The 21,925-nt window shown below is 40.7% G+C and overlaps 1 protein-coding gene across 2 annotated transcripts in view; it reads left to right on the forward strand.

Annotated features, from left to right (window-relative positions):
* OPTN (optineurin) overlaps positions 1-21,503 on the forward strand; it is a 46,373-nt gene extending 24,870 nt beyond the window's left edge. Inside the window, exons 10-13 of one of the 2 annotated variants that reach the window (XM_023751489.1) lie at positions 3,252-3,410; positions 11,672-11,802; positions 12,723-12,805; positions 17,748-21,503. In XM_023751489.1, the coding sequence (XP_023607257.1) occupies positions 3,252-3,410; positions 11,672-11,802; positions 12,723-12,805; positions 17,748-17,875 (501 nt within the window). In that variant the 3' untranslated portion in view covers positions 17,876-21,503. The remainder of the gene's footprint in view (positions 1-3,251; positions 3,411-11,671; positions 11,803-12,722; positions 12,806-17,747) is intronic. The other variant, XM_023751490.1, reaches the window with a different exon arrangement.
* Positions 21,504-21,925: the final 422 nt, after the last annotated feature.

The following is a 21,925-nucleotide window of genomic DNA, read 5'->3' on the forward strand; positions in this document are numbered from 1 at the left end:
GGTGAGGGGCTGAGGGCCGTTTTCAGGCTGGCGGGTGACTGAAGCTCCCAACTGCTCCTTTTTTCTTTTTTTTTCTTTTTCTATCTGGGCCAGCTTTAGCTCTGAGGCCTCGCTGCTGAAAGCAGGTTTCTGGCCTTTACCTTCTGTATTTGATACAATGTTGCGGTCTGGCTGGCTGAAGCCCGGCTGACTGGGCTGACTGAAAGCCAGTTTCTAGGGTTTTGTTTAGCTTCTATATTTGCAACATAGTTGCTTAGAGTTGCAGCTGAGAGGCCGGCAAGTCAGGCGAGGAACGTTGGAGTTCGCCATCACTGGAGCAAGCAAGCCTCCCTGTTCGCTTCAGTGCATGGCTGCCGGCCGCCATCTTGGCTGACAGTTAATTTGCATAAGGATATGCTGATTAGCCAATGGGAAGGGTAGTGGTCGTACGCTAATTACCATGTTTCTCTTTTATTAGTGTAGATAGGATTTCTTGTGTCTAAGTGCTTATAACTTCTGATATTCCATGTATGTACAGGCATACCTCAGAGATATTACAGGTTCATTTCCAGACCACTGCAATAAAGCAAGTCACTTGAATTTTTTGGTTTCTGAGGGTGTATAAAAATTATGTTTCACTACACTATAGTTTATTAAGTGTACAATAGCTTTATGTCTAAAAAATCTACACACCTTAATTTAAAAAATACTTTATTGATAAAAAATGCTAACCATCATCTGAGCCTGTAGCAAGCTTAATCTCTTTGCTTGTGGAGGGCAAATTTGTAATAAACACAGTATCTGCAAAGCACAATAAAGCCAAGTGCAATAAAATGAGGTATGCCTGTATAATGTGCTTTTTGTACAAAGTGGTGCTAATGTCCTATCGTCAGGGAGTAAACTAGCATTTCTCACAATGGGTGGGTTTGTAGGAGAGCTGAGAGCATGGGCTCCTCTGTGAGTAGTGCATAGTGAGATTGCTGGCTGGGGTTGGAGAGGACATCTACTGAATGGAGCTATTACAAGGCTAGCTTGTCTGCTATCAGTGAACCTAAGACCCTGGACTTGCTGGGCTGCAACTTAAATTAGTAATAATGCCCAGCATGATGTGATCATTTTAACACCATGGATAGGTATGTGAGGTTACAAATGTGTTAAATAACCTAATGGGAGGAGTCCTTTCACAATGTATACATATATCAAATCATCACATTGTACATTTTAAATATCTTATAATTTTATAATTTTATTTGCCCATTTTAACTCAGTAAAGCTGGAATAAATAAAGATGATGGAAGCTTTGACTTAGATGGAGTCTTTGAGCTTATCCTATCTAATAAAAGAGAAACAAGGTAATTAGCCATATGGCCGCTACCCTTCCCACTGGCTAATCAGTGAGATATGCAAATTAACTGCCAACCAAGATGGCGGCCGGCAGCCAGGCAGCTGACGCGAACAAGGAGGCTTGCTTGCTTCAGTGATGGAGGAAGCCAAGCTTCCCCACCTGCCTTGCCAGCCTCTCACCTGCACTCTAAGCAACATTGTAACAAATATAGAAGCTAAACAAAACCCCGGGCTTCAGCCAGCAGGACCACAACATTGTTTCAAATACAGAAGGTAAACAAAGGCCAGAAACCTGCTTTCAGCAGCGGAGGTCTCATAGCTGGAGCCGAGCCTCAGAGCTAAAGCTGGCCCAGAATTTTAAAAAAAGGAAAAAAGGACAGGTTGGGAGCTTCAGTCACCCGCCAGCCTGAAAACGGCCCTCAGCCCCTCACCCAGGCTGGCCAGGCACCCCAGTGGGGACCCTCACCCTAAAGGGGGTGTGACCAGATGCAAACAGCCATCATCCCCTCACCCAGGCTGGCCAGGCACCCAAGCGGGACCCCCACCTTGATGCAGGACACCCTTCAGGGCAAACCAGCCGGATAGTAAAAGGGTAATATGCCTCCCAGCACCGGGATCAGCGGAGCAGCGAGGCCTCCCGGCACCGGGATCAGCGTGACAGGGGGCAGCGACCAAACCCCCTGATCGCCCTGCGGCTCTGTGTGTGACAGGGTGCGGGGCCACAACCTCCCTATCCGCTCTGCTCCGTGAGTGACAAGGGGGAGCTCCTCAACCCCCTGATCGGCCCTGCTCTGTGCGTGACAGGATACGGAGCCCCAACCCCCCTGATGGGCCCTGCTCTGTGTGTGACAGGATACAGAGCCCCAACCCCCGTGATGGGCCCTGCTCTGTGCATGACAGGGGGCAGCGCCCCAACCCCCTGATCGGCCCTGCTCTGTGCATGATAGGGGGTGGCGCCACAACCTCCCTATCGACCCTGCCTTGAGTGTGACAGGGGGCGGTGCCCCAACCCCCCAATTAGCCCTACCCTGAGCGTGACTAGGGGTGGCATCGCAACCTCCTGATCCGCCCTGCTCTGTGCATGACAGGGGGTGGCGCCCCAACTCCCCAATCGGCCCTGCTCTGAGCCCGACCAGGGGTGCACCTAGGGATTGGGCCTGCCCTTTGCCACCCGGGAGCAGGCATAAGCCAGCAGATCATTATCTCCCAAGCGGTCCCAGACTGCGAGAGGCACAGGCCGGGCTGAGGGACCCCCTCTCCCCCCAGAGTGCACAAATTTTTGTGCACCGGGCCTCTAGTATCCTTATAAATACACTTTTTTGGTTTTCATTTATTTTTTAATAGGTTATTGTTCCTCTCTAGGACCTATTACATTTTTAAAAATATATTTTTATTGATTTCAGAGAGGAAAGGAGAGGGAGAGATAGAAACATCGATGATGAGAGAGAATCATTGATTGAATGCCTCCTGTACGCCCCCTACTGGTGATCAAGCCCACAACCTGGGCATGTGTCCTTGACTAGAATCGAACCGGGATCCTTCAGTCCACAAGCCGACGCTCTATCCACTGAGCCAAACTGGCTAGGGCTAGGGTATACATTTTTAATGTAAACATTTTTCATCTTTCCACCGACTTTACAAAGTAAGAGTAATGTGAATGAAAAGTAGCAATATTAGCAAGTTACCAGCTCACTGAAATGAATCATAATGTCCCTTATTTCAGTGTCTTCTTTTTTGTTTTAAATTAGATAATTATTATTTGTAAGTCATAAGTTAAATGAATATAACTTTCCAAGTAAGTTATCATTGCTAATTAACAAAACCGCGTAGAGCCAATCATTAAAAAAAAATAAACCGTTAGATGATCTTTTACTAAAATAGAATGAATTGTTTGAAAACCATTTCTAGAATAAACTTGTCTTTTACAGTCAGAAAAAGTGGATAAGGTGGTGCTGCAGCAGCTAAATGAAAAACTGGAACTGGCAGAGAAGGCGCTGGCTTCCAAGCAGCTTCAAATGGATGAGATGAAGCAGACCATCGCCAAGCAGGAGGAGGACCTGGAAACCATGACAGTTCTTAGGGCGCAGGTAAGCCGAGTGAAGCCAACCCTACTTATATTCTCAAATAGGATGTTTTTGTATTTTATATTATTTCCATTAATATTTTTTAAAAAATTTTAATTGAAGTATATCACATGTGGAAAGTGCACCGAACTTTTAAGTGTAGAGCTCAGTGAAGTTATCCATTCTACAGTTGATAGTTGAATTATTTCCAGTTTGCAGAATTGTGATTAATGTTACTGACATTCTTGTACATGTCTCTTGGTTTACCTGTACATTTTTTTCTATTGGCTACATAACTAGGAGTTGAATTGCAGGTTCATAGAGTGTGCACCTACTGAGTGGTTCTTTTTTTAATGAAAAAAATTTTTTATTTAATAATTCTTTCATGTTGAAAACATTACATATGTCCCCCTTTTTCCCCCCACTACCCCCTCCAGCCCCACCCCCATCCCAGGCCTTCAGCGCCTTATTGTCTGTGTCCGTGGGATATGCATACATGCATGCAAGGTCTTTGGTTGATTACCTTCCACCCACCCACCCTCCCCCACCTTCCTTCTGAGATTCCACACTCTGTTCCATGCTTCCAGGGTGCTCTGAATTCACTCTGTTCATCAGTTTATTTTGTTACTTAGATATGAGTGCGATCATGTGATACTTGTCTTTCTCTGACTGACTTATTTCACTTAGCATGATACTCTCCAGGTCCCTCCATGCTGTCTCAAAGGGTAAGAGAGTCTTCTTTTGTACTGCTGCATAGTATTCCATGGTATAAATGTACCACAGCTTTTTTGTCCACTCATCTACTAATGGGCACTTGAGGTGCGTACTGAGCTTTAATAGGTGATGTCAAACAGTTTTCATCAGTGGTTGTACCTATTTTCATTCCAATCAACAGTATTATCAGTACTCATGCTTGTATATCCATATTTTTACATTTATTTTTAAGCATTCTGCTGGTTATATAATGATGTCTCATTTACTTTGCATTTCCTTGATGGCTTATAACAGCAGTCACCGACTGGTGGTCCGCGGACTACTGGTGGTCAATGAGGTCTGAAAGGTTGGCGACCGCTGGTTTAAGGAAACCTTTGGAGCAGCAGTTGCCAACCAGTGATCTGCGGAGGTCTGAAAGGTTGGCGACCGCTGGCTTATAAGATTGAGTACCTTTTCAAATGTTTACTGGCCATCTAGGTATCCCCTTTGTGAAGTGCCTGATCAGGTCTTTGCCCATTTTTCTTCTGATTTGCTGACTTTTTCTTAATTTTTATAGGAGTTCTTCATATTTGTTGCATATTTTTTCACTCTGTGATTTGCTTTTTCACTCTTATCAAGGTATCTTTTGATGGACAAAAGTTCATTTGTTGTTATAGTCCAATTTATCAGTTTTTCATTTATGATTAATATTTTTTGTGGCCTGTTTAAAAAACTTTCACTACCTTGAAGCCATGAAGATTTCCTCTATAGTGTCTTCTAAAAGTTTATTGTTTTTCCTTTTACATTAGAATCTAGAAGCCACCTGGAATTAACTTTTCTATATGGAGATACAGATAAAGATGAACATTTTTTCCTATATGAATATCCTGTTGACATGGCACTATTTATTAAAAAGGCATCTTTTCTTAAGTACTCTGGTGCCTTCTTTGTCACATATTGTATCTATGTACCCATGAGTCAATTTCTGGACTCAGTACTGTTCCATTGGGCTATTTATATATCCTTGCGCTGTCTTTCTTATAAAGCATCAGAAGTTTTGAATTCTGGTAGAATAAGTCTTCCTTTACCTCAGTGATATAAGAAGTCTTCAGGTCTTCCTTCCCTTTTTCGTTTTCATATAAATTTTAGAAACCACTGATATTTTCCACTCACACAGAAAAGCCAACTGGGGTTTTGATTGGAATTGTATTAAATATATATCAATCATTGTGGAGATAACTGACATCTTTACAGCATTGACTCTTTCAATCCATGAATATGGCATATCTTCTTTAATTCTACTCAATAATTTACATATATAAAAGCCTAAGTGACCGTTATGTCAGATGTCCAGGACGACTATGATGCGCACTGACCACCAGGGGGCAGACGCTCAACACAGGAGCTGCCCCCCGGTTGTCAGTGCGCTCCCGCAGGGGGAGTACTGATCAGCTAGAAGCCGGGCTCATGGCTGGCGAGCACAGTTGTAGTGGCGGGAGCCTCTCTCAACACTGCGGTGGTGCTACCAAGCAGCGGTGGCAGGCACAGCAGGCCGGGATGAGCGTGAGTGGCCTGGTGCCTGGCCTCAGCTCAGGCTCCTCCCTGGGCACCTGCCACTTGGCGCACTGCTACATCCCTTGGGGGATGTCTGACTGCCGGTTTAGGCCCGATCCCCTGTTCTGTAGGGATCGGGCCTAAATCGGCAGTCAAACATCTCTCAAGGGATGCAAGATTGCAGAAAGGCACAGGTCAGCATGAGGGATTCCCTTTCTTCACCTGTAAATGAATCTACGCACCGGGCCTCGATTCGGCTTGACAGCTTATTAACAATCTGGCTCATCTATCAGGATTCTAGAGGACCCAGTGCATGAGATTCGTGCACTGGGTGGGTGGGGGGAGCGTTCCTTAGCCCAGCCTGTGCTCTTTCACAGTCCGGAACCCCTCAGGAGATGTCCACCTGCCTGCTTAGGCCCGATCCCCCTAAGCTGGCAGGCAGACATCCCTCTCACAGTCCAGGACCCCTTGCTCCTTACCATCTGCCTGGAGTGGAGGCAGGAGAGGTGGGAGAAGCTGGGCTTGCCAGCCGTGAGCCCAGCTTCTGGCTGAGCAGCGCTCCCCTGCGGGAGTGCACTGACCACCAGGGGCAGCTCCTGCATTAAGCATCTGCCCCCTGGTGGTCAGTGTGTGTCATAGCGACAGGTCATTCCGCCATTTGGTCTATTTGCATATTATGCTTTTATGATATAGGATTCCTAGATATTTTATATTTTGATGATACTATTATAAATAGCATCTTTTTAAAAACTCCATTTTCTAAGGATTGCTGTTATATAGAAATACAATTGATTTTCATATATTGACTTTGTATGCAGTAAACTTGCTCAACTCACATTTTAATTCTAAAATTTCTGAATTGTTTTAGACTAATTATATCATCTGAATAATGATAGGGTTTGTGTTTTTTTTCCTTTCCAGTCTTTCTACTTTTTGTTTCTTTATCTTACCTTGTTGCACTGGCTGAGACCCCAGTATCCTATATAATAAAAGGCTAATATGCAAATTGTCCCCTCAACTGGGAGTTCAACCAGGGGGGGAGCCAGCCAGCCAAGCGCCCACAAGCCGGCCCCCCCACCCCAATCAGGGGTGGAGCCGGCTGGTCAACTGTGCACAGCCCCTCAACCCTGCCAGCCCAGCCCCATCAGCCCTGGTCAGGGCAAGCCAGCTGCACCCCACCCATGCAGGAATTCGTGCACCAGGCCTCTAGTAATCCTATATAATAAAAGGCTAATATGCAAATTGTCCCTTTGAGTGGAAGTTCAACCTACGGAGAGTTAGATGTGCACTGACCACCAAGGGGTGACATGGAACATGATGGAAATCAGCAACGGGGCAGGCAGCCAGGGGAAGGGAGGCCCCCTGGCTGGCAGCCGCTAGGGACCCTACCAGTGCACGATCTCTTGTGCACTAGGCCTCTAGTGTTATCTATAATAAAAAAAGTGTAATATGCTAATTAGACTGGACAGCCAAACGACCTTACGGATGTCCTTCCAGACAACCTTCTGGACGAAGCCGGGGTTGCGAGGGCCGAGGCAAGCCACCGCAGCTCCAAGGGCAGAGTCCCTTGCACAAATTTCATGCATCAGGCCTCTAGTATAACTATAGAGATGGCAGACAGTCTTGCCTTACTCCCACCTGAGACTATGCTTTCAACATTTCACTATTAAGTGTGTGATGTTTGCTATGGGCTTTTTGTAGATATCACTTATCAAACTTATGAAATTTCCTTCTATCCTTGTTTGCCAAAAAATGTTTATTTTGAATAGATGTTTGAGTTTATGTAAGAAACTAGAGGCCTGGTGCACGAAATTCATTCCATGGGGTTGTCCCTCAGCCCGACCTGCACCCTCTCCAATCCAGGACCCCTCGGGGGATGTCCTACTGCCAGTTTAGGCCCAATCCTACAGGGAGTCAGACATGTCCAGCAGTCAGACATCCCTCTCGCAATCCAGGACCACTGGCTCCTAACCACTCACCTGCCTGCCTGCCTAATGCCCCCAACTGCCCTCCCCTGCTGGCCTGGTCACCCCCAATGTCCTCCCCTGCAGGCCAGTTCACCCCCAACTGCCCTCCCCTGCCGGCCTGATCTTGCCCCCAACTGCCCTCCCCTGCCGGCCTGGTCACCCCCAACTGCCCTCCCCTACAGGCCTGATCTTGCCCCTAACTTCCCTCCCCTGCCGGCCTGATCTTGCCCCCAACTGCCCTCCCTTGCCAGCCTGATCTCGCCCCTAACTGCTCTCCCCTGCTGGCCTGATCACCCCTAACTGCCTCTGCGTTGGCCCCCACCACCATGGCTTTGTCTGGAAGGAAGTCGGACATCTGGAAGATGGCCGGTCAACCTGGTCTAATTAGCATATTACAATTTTATTAGTGTAGATGTTTTTTCTTTATATATAGTTAGGTAATTATAGGCCTTTTTCCTTTAATTTACTAATGGTGAGACAAATTGATTTCTTAAATATTAAGCAAACTGCATTTCTTGAATTATTCTCTCTCTATTTATATTAGGATTTTTGTATCTATATTCTTAAGGAAACTTGGCCTAGAATTTTCCTTTTGCTAATGTACTTGTCAGGTTTTGATATCAAGTTTCCACTGGCCTTATAAAACCAAGTTAAGACACATTTCTTCTTTTATTGTCTGGAAGAATTTGTGTACAGTTGGTTTGTGACTGTTTGGGCCTGTTTTTATTCTGGTTTCTGGTCGGTGAAGTATTTGGAGGAGAGTTAGTGAGTGAGAATACATCCTGCCTGAGATTTAAAAATCACAAAAAAAGTGGGAAATAACTTTTTCTTTCTCAGTAACTAGAGATCTATTTCAGAGATCGTTTTAGGATTATATGGTAATAAAATACGTTTATTTTTGAATTACATAAACAATACTATTCACTATAAAATATAATTTTTAGGCTATAGAGAAATGTATAAAGTAGAAAGTGGAAATCCAACTGCCCCAAATTCCATTTTGGGGAGTGTATATTTCTTCTGTTTTTATTTGTTTGCTTAATTAAAAATGGGATTACACACCTTAGCCGGTTTGGCTCAGTGGACAGAGCATTAGCCTGCAGGCTATGGGGTCCCGAGTTTGTTTCCAGTCAAGGGCACATACATGCCTGGGTTGTGGGTTCGAACCCCAATGGGAGGTGTGCAGGAAGCAGCCAATCAGTGAGTCTCATCATTGATGTTTCTATCTCTCTCCCTCTCCCTTCCTCTCTGAAATAAAAATATTTTTTTAAAAAACAAGATTACACTATCTGTACTTATTGTTCTACAGTATTTTTACGCATGATATATCTTGCCAAGTTGTTTTTCAGAAATGCACATCCAAGATTATTCCTTCACCAAAAGTAGATGAGTGATCTTGTTTCCCCACATGCTTGCATCATTCTTTGAAATGTTTCCCAACCTGATAAATACATTATCTTATATAATAAAAGCCTAATATGCAAATTGTCCCCTTGACTGGGAGTTCAACCAGGAGTTTGACCACTAGCTATGACATGCACTGACCACCAGGGGGCAGCACGGAACATGGCAGGATGCGGTGACGCGCTGTGACCTCTCGCCGGCTACTTGTGGGCGGGGCTGACGGGGACAGAGGTGCAGTGAGAATATGGGGTATCTGCTGAGCTCGCTCTCACTCCCCCTGCTACCCTCCCCTGGGATGCCAGGGCTTGTGTGCCAGGGAAGCCCCTGTGCTCAGGTACCGGGTGCCCGCAAGGAGACCGGCCCGTACCCCGCACGGCCTCTTCTGGGTAAGCCAGGCCACAGCTGCCAGGACCGCATGGGCCGGTCGGGCTCCCCATGGGTTCACGCAGGAGCCGGTCTTCAAGGCCAGCCGGGAGAGAGCACGCTGCCCGCCCAGCTTCCGTGCAGTGCCTCTGGGTGGCCCAGAGGCCCATGCTGTGCCCGGGCCCATAGTGTCTGGCTGCGCTCACCGCATCTCTGCATGGGGACTCAGGCACTGTGACTCAGGCAGAGGGGGGCACACAGGGGCCTGGCGGCCCAGGGCCCAGAGATCAGCTGGGACCTGCCCTTCCATGCCAGATGCTCACACTTTGATCACCGGCCAGGCCTAGAGACCGCACCCGTGCACAGATTTCGTGCACCGGGTGTCTAGTTTTTAATATAACAATGTTGAATGGACTTAGGGCTTTAATTTTATTTCTATAGGAACAGAATCTCAACCTGAGCCCTTTATAGTGTTTTCTTTGTTTGGGCACCTCATGATACTGTAGTCATGTACTTCTGCCACATTCTACACACAGACATTTGTTTTGTTTTGATGAATATTCTTGTTCATTTACTCAACAAGTCTCTTTTTGAGCTGGGGATATAGGAATGGACAAAACAAAGACCCAGTTCTTAGTGGCTCAAATCTGAATTGAAGACTTTTTTTTAAAAATACATTTTATTGATTTTTTACAAAGAGGAAGGGAGAGGGAGAGGGATACAGAGCCAGAAACATCGATTCAGCTGCCTCCTGCACGCCCCCCACTGGGGATATGCCCGCAACCCAGGTACATGCCCTTGACCGGAACCAAACCTGGGACCCCTCAGTCCGCAGCCCGACGCTCTATCCGCTGAGCCAAACCGGTCAGGGCTGAATTGAAGACTCTTAACTCAAATTTAGGTCTGACTTAAAGAAGTCCATGATCCATCAATGATAACATAAAATTTTGGATTACTCGCAAATGGCAGGAACTCCCTTCAAAGATCTCTTTATTTACATGCTTTCTTTTTGAACTACAATTGTGATGGAATATTTAAAATTTTATTAATTTTACTTTTAAAAGTAATAGATGAAAATTTATATCCTAGAACCCCTAAATTTGAAAATAAAAACCCCCTAATTTTAAATATAGCAAGTTAAAAACTGGTATTAGAATAATGCTCAATTCACTATTAAGTAATTCATTTTTACTTTATAATTTTATAACTTAAGAAATTGCTATCATGATATAATATTTATCAGTTTCTAGATAACAAATTGCTCTCCAAACTTAGCAGCTAAAACAATAAGCACTTTTTATCTCACACACTTTCTGTGGGCCAGGAATCCAGGAGCAGCTTAGCAGGGTGATTCTGGCTTAGGGTTTCTTATGAGGCTGCACTCAAGAAGGAAGATCCATTTCCAAGATGTTTCACTCACCTGGCTGTGTGTGGAAAGCCTCAGTTCCTCACCTGTGGGCCTCTCTATATGGCTACTAGAGCACTTCATGATGGCAGCTAGCTTCCCCCAGAGCAAGTGATCCAGGAGAGAACAAGGCAGAAGCAGAAGCCACACACCATCACTTCTGCAGTATCCTAGTGGTTACACAGGTTAGCCCTATTCATTGTGGGAGGGGAATACATGAGGTCATGAATACCAACAGGTGGGGATCACTGGCGCCATCTTGGAGGCTGCCTCCCTCTATGGGAAGTGATGTGGTATATGGAAGAGTCCATGCTTTATGGGCTTCAATCTGAGTTCAAATGCTGGCTTGACCTCTTAAATAATCTCCCAAAGATTAAGAGCTATTGAACTTGTAATATGAAATGAGCATAGCAATTTTACATTCCTAGGATTTTTGATAAACTGAAATAAGATAGTCAACATAGGACTTCACATGTGTTTAGAATTCAATAAATAGCATCTATTTATTATTTTAAATTTAACTTAAGGCCAGCCTTCATAAATATACTCGACAAAGTAAATAAACCATTTACTAGTACTATATTAAGCTAATCCTGAATATTATTTTTTAAAAAGAGACCAAAGAATTTTACTGAATTGATGCTATATACAGTACTTAAACCATCTCTATCAATGTAATTGCTGAGTTCTAATTGTTTAAAGTGCACACACATACACAACTTGTGTCTTTTACTTGAAGGTAGTTGCAAAGTCCTGGTCACTATATTTGTTTCTAGCAGGAACATGTACCTGTCATAGACATACCACAGTTGCAGCAATGCCTGTTCACCTCAACAGGTGAGCTACAGAGAATCCACCTCATCTAGATAGTAACTGCTGTCTCTTTCTTCCTCTAACAGATGGAGGTTTACTGCTCGGACTTTCATGCTGAAAGAGCAGCAAGAGAGAAGATTCATGAAGAAAAGGAGCAACTGGCATTGCAGCTGGCAATTTTGCTGAAAGACAATAATGTTTTTGAAGATGGAGGCAGGTAAGGTGAAGGGAAGACAGAGCATATTTCAACATGGGGCCTGTCAAAGATGGTTCCTAATTTGAGCTATAAGAATCTCTGGCTGCACTTCACTTGGGTGCCTATGCTTAGTTTGACTTACAAGACTCGGTAGTGTTTTGTGGAAACCTGATCAAGGTCTTTGCTTTTAGATTAGCTGTAAAAACATGACACTGAGTTTCAAAGTCATATCTTGCCATTGTTATAGATGAAATAGTCCTAACACTTTAAATAAATCTGTAATATATCTTAAAAGAAATACTGCTAAGTTACTTCTGTCCTCTACATTTTCATTTTGAGAAAAAATTGAAATATGTAGAAAAATAAAAATACAGAGATCAAAATACACACCAATATGAATCCCATCCAGAATTGACAGTTACTCATATTTCTTTTATTTGCTTCAAGTATATTTTTATTAAAAGAAAAAAGTATATTTTTATTACAGATGAGATTGAAGTCTTGTTGTTCCCCAGCCTGCATTATATTTCTCTCTCCCTTTCCCCATACTGCCTGGAATTTTGTGGGTAGCATCCCCATGTTTTATATTTTTACATACATACACATCTATATAATATCTTAAAATAAATTAATACTAATTTCTCTATGCTTAAGGTACAAAATGATCACTACAAATATTGTTTTGCAACTTGCTTTACATAACATTGTGATTTTTTTGAATTGTGTAGATATGTTTAGATTTAATTAATTCTGTTTAATTGCACTGTAGTGTTTCCAATAATATTTCCAACTCAAGTTAGTCTTAAGTTCTGGTTTCTATGCACCTTGGCATTGTATACAGTTCAGCTCTTTTTTTTCTCATATTTCTACTGAATGTGTGCTTAATGTTGTCATGTTTCAGGATTTTAGAACATCACATAGAGTATTGCTTTTAATCCCAGCAGGGAGTCCTTGATGGAAATGCAGAGCCGTCATGGAGCCAGAACCAATGACCCTGACCAACAGGACTACCTTGTTCAAAGAGGTGAGTCATGTGTGATTTTAAGCTTTCAAGAATCCAGGGAATAACTATCCTTGAAGAAGATGCTAGAAAAAAAATTCACCTACATCCTATATAATGGATTTCAAATCAAGCTATCAAAAAATGTAGTACCCATCAGCCTATTTCCATAGTACTCTGCTCTCCATCCATTACCTATTGAATCCAGACCAGACTCTTCATGCTGACAGTTAAGGGCTGGCATAGCCAAACTTTTAAGCCTTCTCTCACTGCATTCCCCTAGAGCAATTAGCCAACTAAATCATTCCTTGTTCCTTGAACTTGTCATAAACTTGTATACCTACATATACTTGTTTATGGAGTATCCTTCATGTAGATGCCCTTCCCTCATATCCTTGTATTCCTCCAGTCTCTCTCATCCCATCTTTAAAAACCATTTCAAATACCAGCTTTATGATACCAACAGAATGTGACGTCTCCCTCCTGAATTTCCAAAGTACTTTATTCCTGTTTTAGTACTTACCTGCTATCTATAATAATATCTATAATAATAAAAGCATAATATGCTAATTAGACTGGAGAGCCAAACGTCCTTCCTGACAAAGCCGCAGCGGCTGCGAAAGCCGAGGGCAGGCAGCCGCAGTGTGTGCTAAGGGCGGTGCCTTCCCCTGATCGGCTGGTCACCTTCCGAAGAGGGAGGCCAGACTACGGCTTAGGCCCGTGGGGAGTGGGCCTAAGCTGTCAATAGGACATCCCCTGAGGACTCTTGGACTGTGAGGAGGGGGCAGGATGGGCTGAGGGACCCCCTGCCAGTGCACGAATTTTTATGTACCGGGCCTCTAGTTTATTATAATTATTTATATGTTCTAAATAAACAGTTAAGTCTCTTTTAAATAAGTTCTCTCAGAGCATATATCTTCACCCACCATCTGTTACCATTTATTGAGAGTTTACTATGAGTGGTCCCTGTGCTGATCATTTCATTCATATTATTTCATGTAATCCTCACAAAATTCTATCAGATATATATATCATCACTACCTTACAGAAGGCAAGGTTAAATTACTCAGGATCACAAGGTGAATTAGGGGCAGAAGTGGACCATCAAACCCAAGGCTATATGAGCCTCATGGAACCCAAGGTTATCTGTCCCTTAACCTAACTACATGGTACTGCATGAAATACTGTCATTAATTATGTACTACAAACAAGATTTTAATTTCCTAAATGAAATTGATCATGACACTTAATTAAAAGTAAGATGCTATGTTTATATGGTTTTAATACACTAGTAATAATATTCTGTAATTTGAAATAAATCACGGTCTTAGTACTAAAAAGGGAAGTGTGTCCTTGATTCTAGATATGAAAAAAACAATAACACTCAAAGGGTCAAAGACTGACATGACAAGAAGAAAAGTTAATATAATGCCAGTAAGAAGACTCTGGGTTTAGGATGTCATCCTAAATTTCACATAAAACTGTGAAATTTCTTTAAATTCTTTTTTAACGCTGGACAAGTCTGCCCCTTCCACATAGCAACTGACTATTGAAATGGAACTAGATCACAATGTTATCAGCAGCAAGGAAGTAATATTAGTATGTATAGTTAAATGTTAAATCTTGGGGAAATGCCTCTGAGTACCCCTTTTACCTTCCACCTCTTCCTATTCCCCTTACCACCACCACCAAAATTCTTTTACAGGAAAAAAAATAGGCTAAAGTAAATATTAGCAGTAGTAATTCAGGGTACAAGTAAACATAGTATTCACGGGGCAGAGGTAGCAGCATGTGAACTGGCATAAATAAGAGCCTCAGGCATTTTTAGCATCAGTGGGTAAAGCTATGTTCTCTGAAAGCTGCATCTACTCACTTGAGCACCGCTATGCATTTTCTCTAACCTAATTTTAAATATCCTGGGAACATCAATATACCTCATATCTAGAAGTACCTACACACTTGTCTTTAGTCAAAAGGGTGATCTCTTGCACCTGGATTTTTAAGGGACGATTTCCATTCATTATAACTATATAAGACAAATGCGTATTTACATGAAAAAGAATTGAAACAAGAATTGGTCAAACACTCTTTGGTTTACATTTATAATCTAAAAATCATCACAAAGTGTAAATTTATTCCTAATAAGTTTTGTTTTATAAAAAACAATATTCCAGAGATAAGATGTCTTAAGATTTTTTTTTTTCATTTTCTAACAAAGCTGCCTTAAATAGGAGCCCCTCTCAGTAATAGCAGCAGCAGCAGCCATCTAAGTGTCTAATCTGGTCTAGGTCACTGGCTGAGAACAAGGAAACAAATGGGCATAAATCATGGTCAGATCCGTGAGGGCTTATGATCCAGTGCAACGGTTCTCAACCTGTGGGTCAAGACACCTTTTGTTGGGGGGGGGGGGGGGGGGGGGGCAAACGACCCTTTCACAGGGGTCGCCTAAGACCATCAGAAAACACATATATAATTACATATTGTTTTTGTGATTAATCACTATGCTTTAATTATGTTCAATTTATAACAATGAAAATACATCCTGCATATCAGATATTTACATTACGATTCATAACAGTAGCAACATTACAGTTATGAAGTAACAACGAAAATAATTTTATGGTTGGGGGTCACCACAAAATGAGGAACTGTATTAAAGGGTCTCGGCATTAGGAAGGTTGAGAACCACTGGTCTAGTGGGAGAGATAGGATGTGCACATACAAATATGAATTCATAATACAAGATAAGACTTCAGTAATAGAAATAATACTGCTAAAGATAAGAAGAAAGGATGATCATTAAGGGCCAGACAAGTTGAGATAGGCTTTGAAAAGATGTGACTGTAAGCTTGTCCTTTAAGCTAGGATTTAGATAAGTTCAGTATGAGAAGGAAAGGGCAAAGGCTGAAATGAGTGTAATGTGTTAATAATGAAAACTGACTAAGCTTATTTTATAGTGAAGAGCCAGGAGGTAGAGGGAACCCATAATCCCAAGTCTGAGTCTTTAAACCTAGGCTAGGACAAAAAAAAAAAAAAGGCACACTTTAATGCAATGGAACTTTAAATGAAAGTCAACAATCCCTGAGAGTTGGCTGGTTGTTCTCTAGAGCAGGGTTTGACAAACTGCAGTTCACAGGCCAAATCTGCCCTGTTTGAATAAATAAAGTTTTATTGGGACATAGTCATGCACTTTTGTTGACTTATTGTCTTTGGCTACTTTCATGCTATAGCAGCAGAGTTGAGTAGCTGTGACAGAAATTATATGACATGCAAAGTCTAAAATATAGGGTGGGGCAAAGTAGGTTTATAGTTGTGAGTATGTGAAACAGAATTTATTCTTGTATTATTTCTTAATTATTGTATTATTTTCCATTCAAACAAGTATAAACCTACTTTTGCCCCACCCTGTACAGTGGGGCCTTGACCAGCTGTCTCTTGGCCGATTTTTTTGCATTGAGTTGATAGAGTAATTTGAGTTAACGAGCTCCTTAACGAGCTAAACTCGTAAGTCAAGGCCCCACTGTATTTCCTTAACGAGCTAAACTCGTAAGTCAAGGCCCCACTGTATTTATTCTCTGGCCCTTTACAGAAAAAGTTTACTGATCCCTAATGTAGAACAATGAGACCATTAGAAAGCTCCCTGCTACAGGGACAACAATGTGGGGGTGCCAGAGCAGGGTGTGGGAGTGGCAGTGAAGGAGAGTATGGGGGGTGAGGGGACTGGTGGACACACCATGTAGTGTGCAGATGTGTGTTGTGGAATTGTGCACCTGAAACCTATATGATTTGTTGACCAGTGTCATCCCAATAAATTCAATAAAAGGGGGGGAGGGGACAGGAGAAGAAATCTCCCGCTTTAGAAATCATGCCTGTGATCAATATTTCTATTCAAGGGTACTTCTAAAGTTTGCTAAACACAAACTTTCTATAATAGTCTCAAATGTTTTTCAATTCAAATATGCTCAGAAGCAAATAGCCATGTTAAACGTTACCTCCAGTCATCTTCCAAAAAAACAAACATTTGGGGATTTGAATGAAATTCTGGAGATCTGTGTGGAGACGCTACAAAACCAAAATGGTCTGCATTTGTCCAGAAAGGTCAGATGAAGGAGATGCCCCGGGAGCCAGAAATCATTTCCAGCACTGACCACAGTTTACTCATGTGGGACCTACCTAGAGTCAATGCTCATTTCAAGCATTCTTTGATTTAGACTCAGTCCCATTCCAAAATTGGGGGAAATAATTCTTCAATTCTTTCTCCTCACTTACTTTACCTGGATAACCCTTATTCATTCTTAGGCCTCCTCTCAAGTAGAGTCAGCCTCAATCAGGGGGCCTTGTCTGCACACAGCAGTCTGAGCCAGGTGCCTTTCTGCCTTCCCACTAAACCACCTTGTGCATGACACAGCCATGGCACTTCCCTCCCATGCCACGCTGTCACTTTTCTTGTCTCACACCCCCATCATATCTGTGTCCCTCTCCTCCATCTCACAGGGTACTCAAAAGTATTTGCTGAATTAACATAATTATTGTCTTTGCTTCTAGGAAGATACATACTGTTCTAGGATACCACCTCTCCCTGCTTTCTCATCATTTTCTCTACATCTCTCCTCTTTAGCTTATATCCTCATCTATGTCTTTCTTCTCTCAAATATTCTAGGTTTTACTAGAGCATCTATTTCCTGGTATCTAGAAATAAAACCATGTATTTTCATGTACCTAGAACCCAGAATAAAGCCTAAATCTTAAAATAATAGGGAAGCAGGTACTACTTTTGGAGATTTTCTATGTGTGTATAGATTACTTCAGTAAAAAACAAAAATGACCTAGATTCACTTCCTACTAGGTATAGATTACAATGTTTAACTGATGTTAAAATTAACCATCTGTTATTAAAGTCCATCAAGTAAGACTGGTTGTAACATGGAAGGAATGGAATAATATTTCACTTAATGCTTATTCTCAGGAGCTGATGGTAGTAACTGGCAGCAACAGCAGCAGCAAAATAGACAAGTTCATTCTTGCCCCAAATGTGGAGAAGTCCTGCCTGACATAGATACATTACAAATTCATGTCATGGACTGCATCATCTAAGTGTTGACATTTCGCCTCCCCCAAACTGCTGGTAAATGTCAGATTTCTTTCCTCCAAGAGTTCTACTTTTGTGTTATTTGTTTTCACTCAAATATTTTGGCTCATTATGTTTGTTTTAGGAGAAAGAAAACCAGTATGTTCCATATAGGACATATTTTTGTGTGGATTTCCATAAAATCGCAAAATAGAATTCTTAACATACCATTCTTCTGATAATAGAATCATTTCTTTAAATGTTCAGTTTAGGTGAGCATTGAACTATTTGTTCATGCAGTTAATGAGGGTATGACATCATGGGACATAATAAATGTAATTATATGGAAGAAGTATTACTGGTAAACTTTACCTTTTAAATAGGCAGGAAAAATGAAGTGGTCACAGATTTCTTCAAGAAAAAGATCTCTGAAGTATTTGTGAAATAAATTATATTATTATTTTTCTTCCTCCACTTAAGACAAACCTATTTGGGTTATGTATATATGTGTATGTTGTAGTTCTACTGCAGCCACAGTTGTACCAAAGTTATAATGTGGCTTTTTTCATATGAGCACTCTAAGCTTTTACTTGGCCATCAGGACAAAGGGAAAAATTTTGGCCTAGATGAAGTGGATACATTAGGGTCACTGGATTTGATATAACCACAGTGCAAATAAGTCATCTTTATTCTTTCATTGTGCTGCAGGTATGTGGGCTTGTACAGTAGAAAGTTTATTCATTTCTAAAAAGAACCACTGTTTATTCATTCTCTTCCTAGATTAGGCTATATAATCACAACCATAAAAAAGTTATTGCAAAATAAAATTTTGCTTATGACTCTTTCACATTGTTCATATGTGATTAGCTAATTTCATAGGATGCATTTTCTGGATTCAGCTTCATATAAGCTTATTGCTTGATTCAGATCTGTTCTGTTAATTCTATAAATATGAGCAAATCCCTTTACTAGAGACCAGTATGTGTTGTTTGAATTAGAAAGTGTTCTAGCTAAGGAGGTGAAAACATAGGGATGTGCCATATTTTGTGAACCTACAGTTATTAGCTAATACTGGGCCTGCCATAAAAGTAAACAATAACCTATGTATCTAGAGCCTATAACATTTAACAGAAAATGAAAATATCTCCTGTTTGGCTTTGTCATAAGAATCTCTCCTAGACAAACTTGATTTAATACACTCATATACACACACATATGGAATCAAACAGGAAATCAAAGAGAAATGAAATCAAAATAGTTCATTATGCCTTCATGCCAAGAGAACACACTGTACAAATTCAATAGCAATTTAGATTAAAAGAGTTTCCCACTTCAGCCCAGGGAGAATGTTTGCTTAAAAACATTTCTAAAATTAATTATGAAAATTTTACTTTTAATTTCTTGCTTAAGGCTTCTAGTTTAATTTTTCTCTACTACTTTATACCAGAGAAAATAGATTTCTATATTATCTTAAATAGAAAAGCAAACCAAATGGTTTTACATTTAAGTTTTGGGGGATATTCTTTTACTTTGTTCAAGTAAAAATATTAAGTTGGTCACAACTCTGAGATACCTAGAAATCCTCCAAACACCTGGAGATTAAATAACACACTTGTATGTAGTACATGGGTTGAGAAAGTCTCAAGAGAAATTTTAACAAATAAAATGAAAATATAACATCAATATTTCGGGAATGAAGCAAAAGCAATGCTTAGCAGGAAACCTATAGCATTGAATGCCTATATAGAAAAGAAGAAAGATCTAAAATCAATAATCTAAGCTTCCACTTTAAGTAACTAAAAAAAGAATGTAAATTAACCCCCCCAAACAGCAGAAGAAAATAAATAATAAAAATTAGGGCGGAAATCAGTTAAATTGAAACCAGGAAATCAATAGAGAAAAATCAGTAAAACCAAAAACTGATTCTTTGAAATTTATCTATAAAATTGGCAAAGCTCTAGCCAGGTTAACTAAAATTTTAAGACACAAATTACTAATATCACCAGCAGTGAATAATTGGAACTTGAAATTAAAAAGCACAGTAACTTTTATATGAGCACCAAAACGTGAAATAGGTATAAATAGAATAAAATATGTACAAGATCTGATGAAAGAACTCAAAGAACTAAGTAAGTGGAAAGATATTCCACATTCACGTAAAGAGAGACTCAGTATTGAGATGTCAATTCTACCCACCCTGATCTATAGATTCCACATGATCACAATCAAAATCTCAATAAGTTATTTTGTAGATATCAACAAACTGATTATAAAATTTATACAGAGGCAGAAGACCTTCAGAATGGCCAACACAGTATTGCAGGAGAATAAAATTGGAGGCTACTACCAGAGTTCAAGAAATACTATAAAGCTATAATAATCAAGATAGCATGGTGCTGGTGAAAGAATAGACAAATATATCAAAGGAACAGAATAGCAAGCCCAGAAATAGACCCAGAGAGTTCACGGGTCTTTGACAGCGGAGAAAAAGCAATTTTATGGAGAAAGGATAGTATTTTTAACAAATGGTGCTGGCACAACTGGACATACATGTGCAAAAGAAAAAAAAAAAACCTGAATCTATACACAGACCTTAAACCTTCTACAAAAACTAACTCAAGCCACAGACTGGGAATAGATCTTTATAAAACAGATATCTGATGGACTAGTATCCAAAATATAAAGAACTCTCAAGACTCAACAGTAATAAAACAACCCAATTTTTTAAATGGGAAAAATAGGTACCTCACCAAAGAAAATATACAGAAGGCTAATAAGCATATGAAAAGATGCTCAATAGTATATGTCATTAGGGAATTGCAAATTAAAACGAGATGCTACCACACACTTATTAAATGGCTAAAATCCAAAACAACAACAACACCACATGCTGGCAAGGATATGGAACAACAGGAACTCACACTTATTGTTGGTGGAAATGCAAAATAGTACTTTGGAAGACAGCTTGGCAATTTCTTAGGAAACCAGGCATGCAATCCTTGGCATTTACCCAATTGAATTGAAAACTTATTTCCACACAGAACCTGCACATGAATGTTTATAATAACTTTACTCATAATTGCCAAAACTTGAAAGCAACCAAGATGCCTTTCAATAGGTAAAAGATAAACAAACTGTGATACATCCAGACAATGGAATATTATTCAGTGCTAAAAAGAAATGAGCTATGAAACCATGGAAAGACATAGTTTAAGGAGGAACCTTAAATGCATATTGCTAAGTGAAAGAAGCCAATCTGAAAAGGTTACATACTGTATGATTCCAACTATATAACATTCTGGAAAAGGCAAAACTATAGAGACAGTAAAAGGATTAGTGGTTTTCAAGAGTTGGGGGTTGGGAAGGAGGGGTGAATAGGTAAGAGGACAAAGGAGTTTTAGGGCAGTTAAACGATTCTGCATGAATGTATAACATAAAGAGAGCACCCTAATGTAAACTATGAACTTAGATTAATAATAATGTATCAATATTGTAATAATGTACAATTGTAATAAATGTCCCATACTAATGCAAGATGTTAATAATGGAAAATTATGTGAAGGGGCTATATGAGAACTCTGTTCTTTCCACTCAATTTTTCTGTAATCCTTTCATTGTTCTAAAAAAAATAAAGTATTATTTTCTAAAAAATAACTTTGAACTATGATTATTTAATACAAACACAGATAAAATGTATTGTGTGCATCATAAAATCAAGATTCTTGTGAAGACTGGCTAACACTTCCATCTGACCTATAATAAAAGGGCTAACTTGGAATTGCCTTTAATGAAATGTCAAATTTATTTTGCCATCATCAGAAATCAAGTACATGAACTGATATTCAAATATTTTTTTTAAATATATTTTATTGATTTTTTACAGAGAGGAAGGGAGAGGGATAGAGAGTTAGAAACATTGATGAGAGAGAAACATTGATCAGCTGCCTCCTGCACACCCCCCACTGGAGATGTGCCCGCAACCAAGGTACATGCCCTTGACTGGAATCGAACCTGGGATTCTTCAGTCCGCAGGCCGACGCTCTATCCACAGAGCCAAACCAGTTAGGGCTGATATT

The sequence above is a fragment of the Myotis lucifugus genome, unplaced genomic scaffold, assembly GCF_000147115.1.
Source record: "Myotis lucifugus unplaced genomic scaffold, Myoluc2.0 scaffold_22, whole genome shotgun sequence".
Classification (NCBI taxonomy): Eukaryota; Metazoa; Chordata; class Mammalia; order Chiroptera; family Vespertilionidae; genus Myotis; species Myotis lucifugus.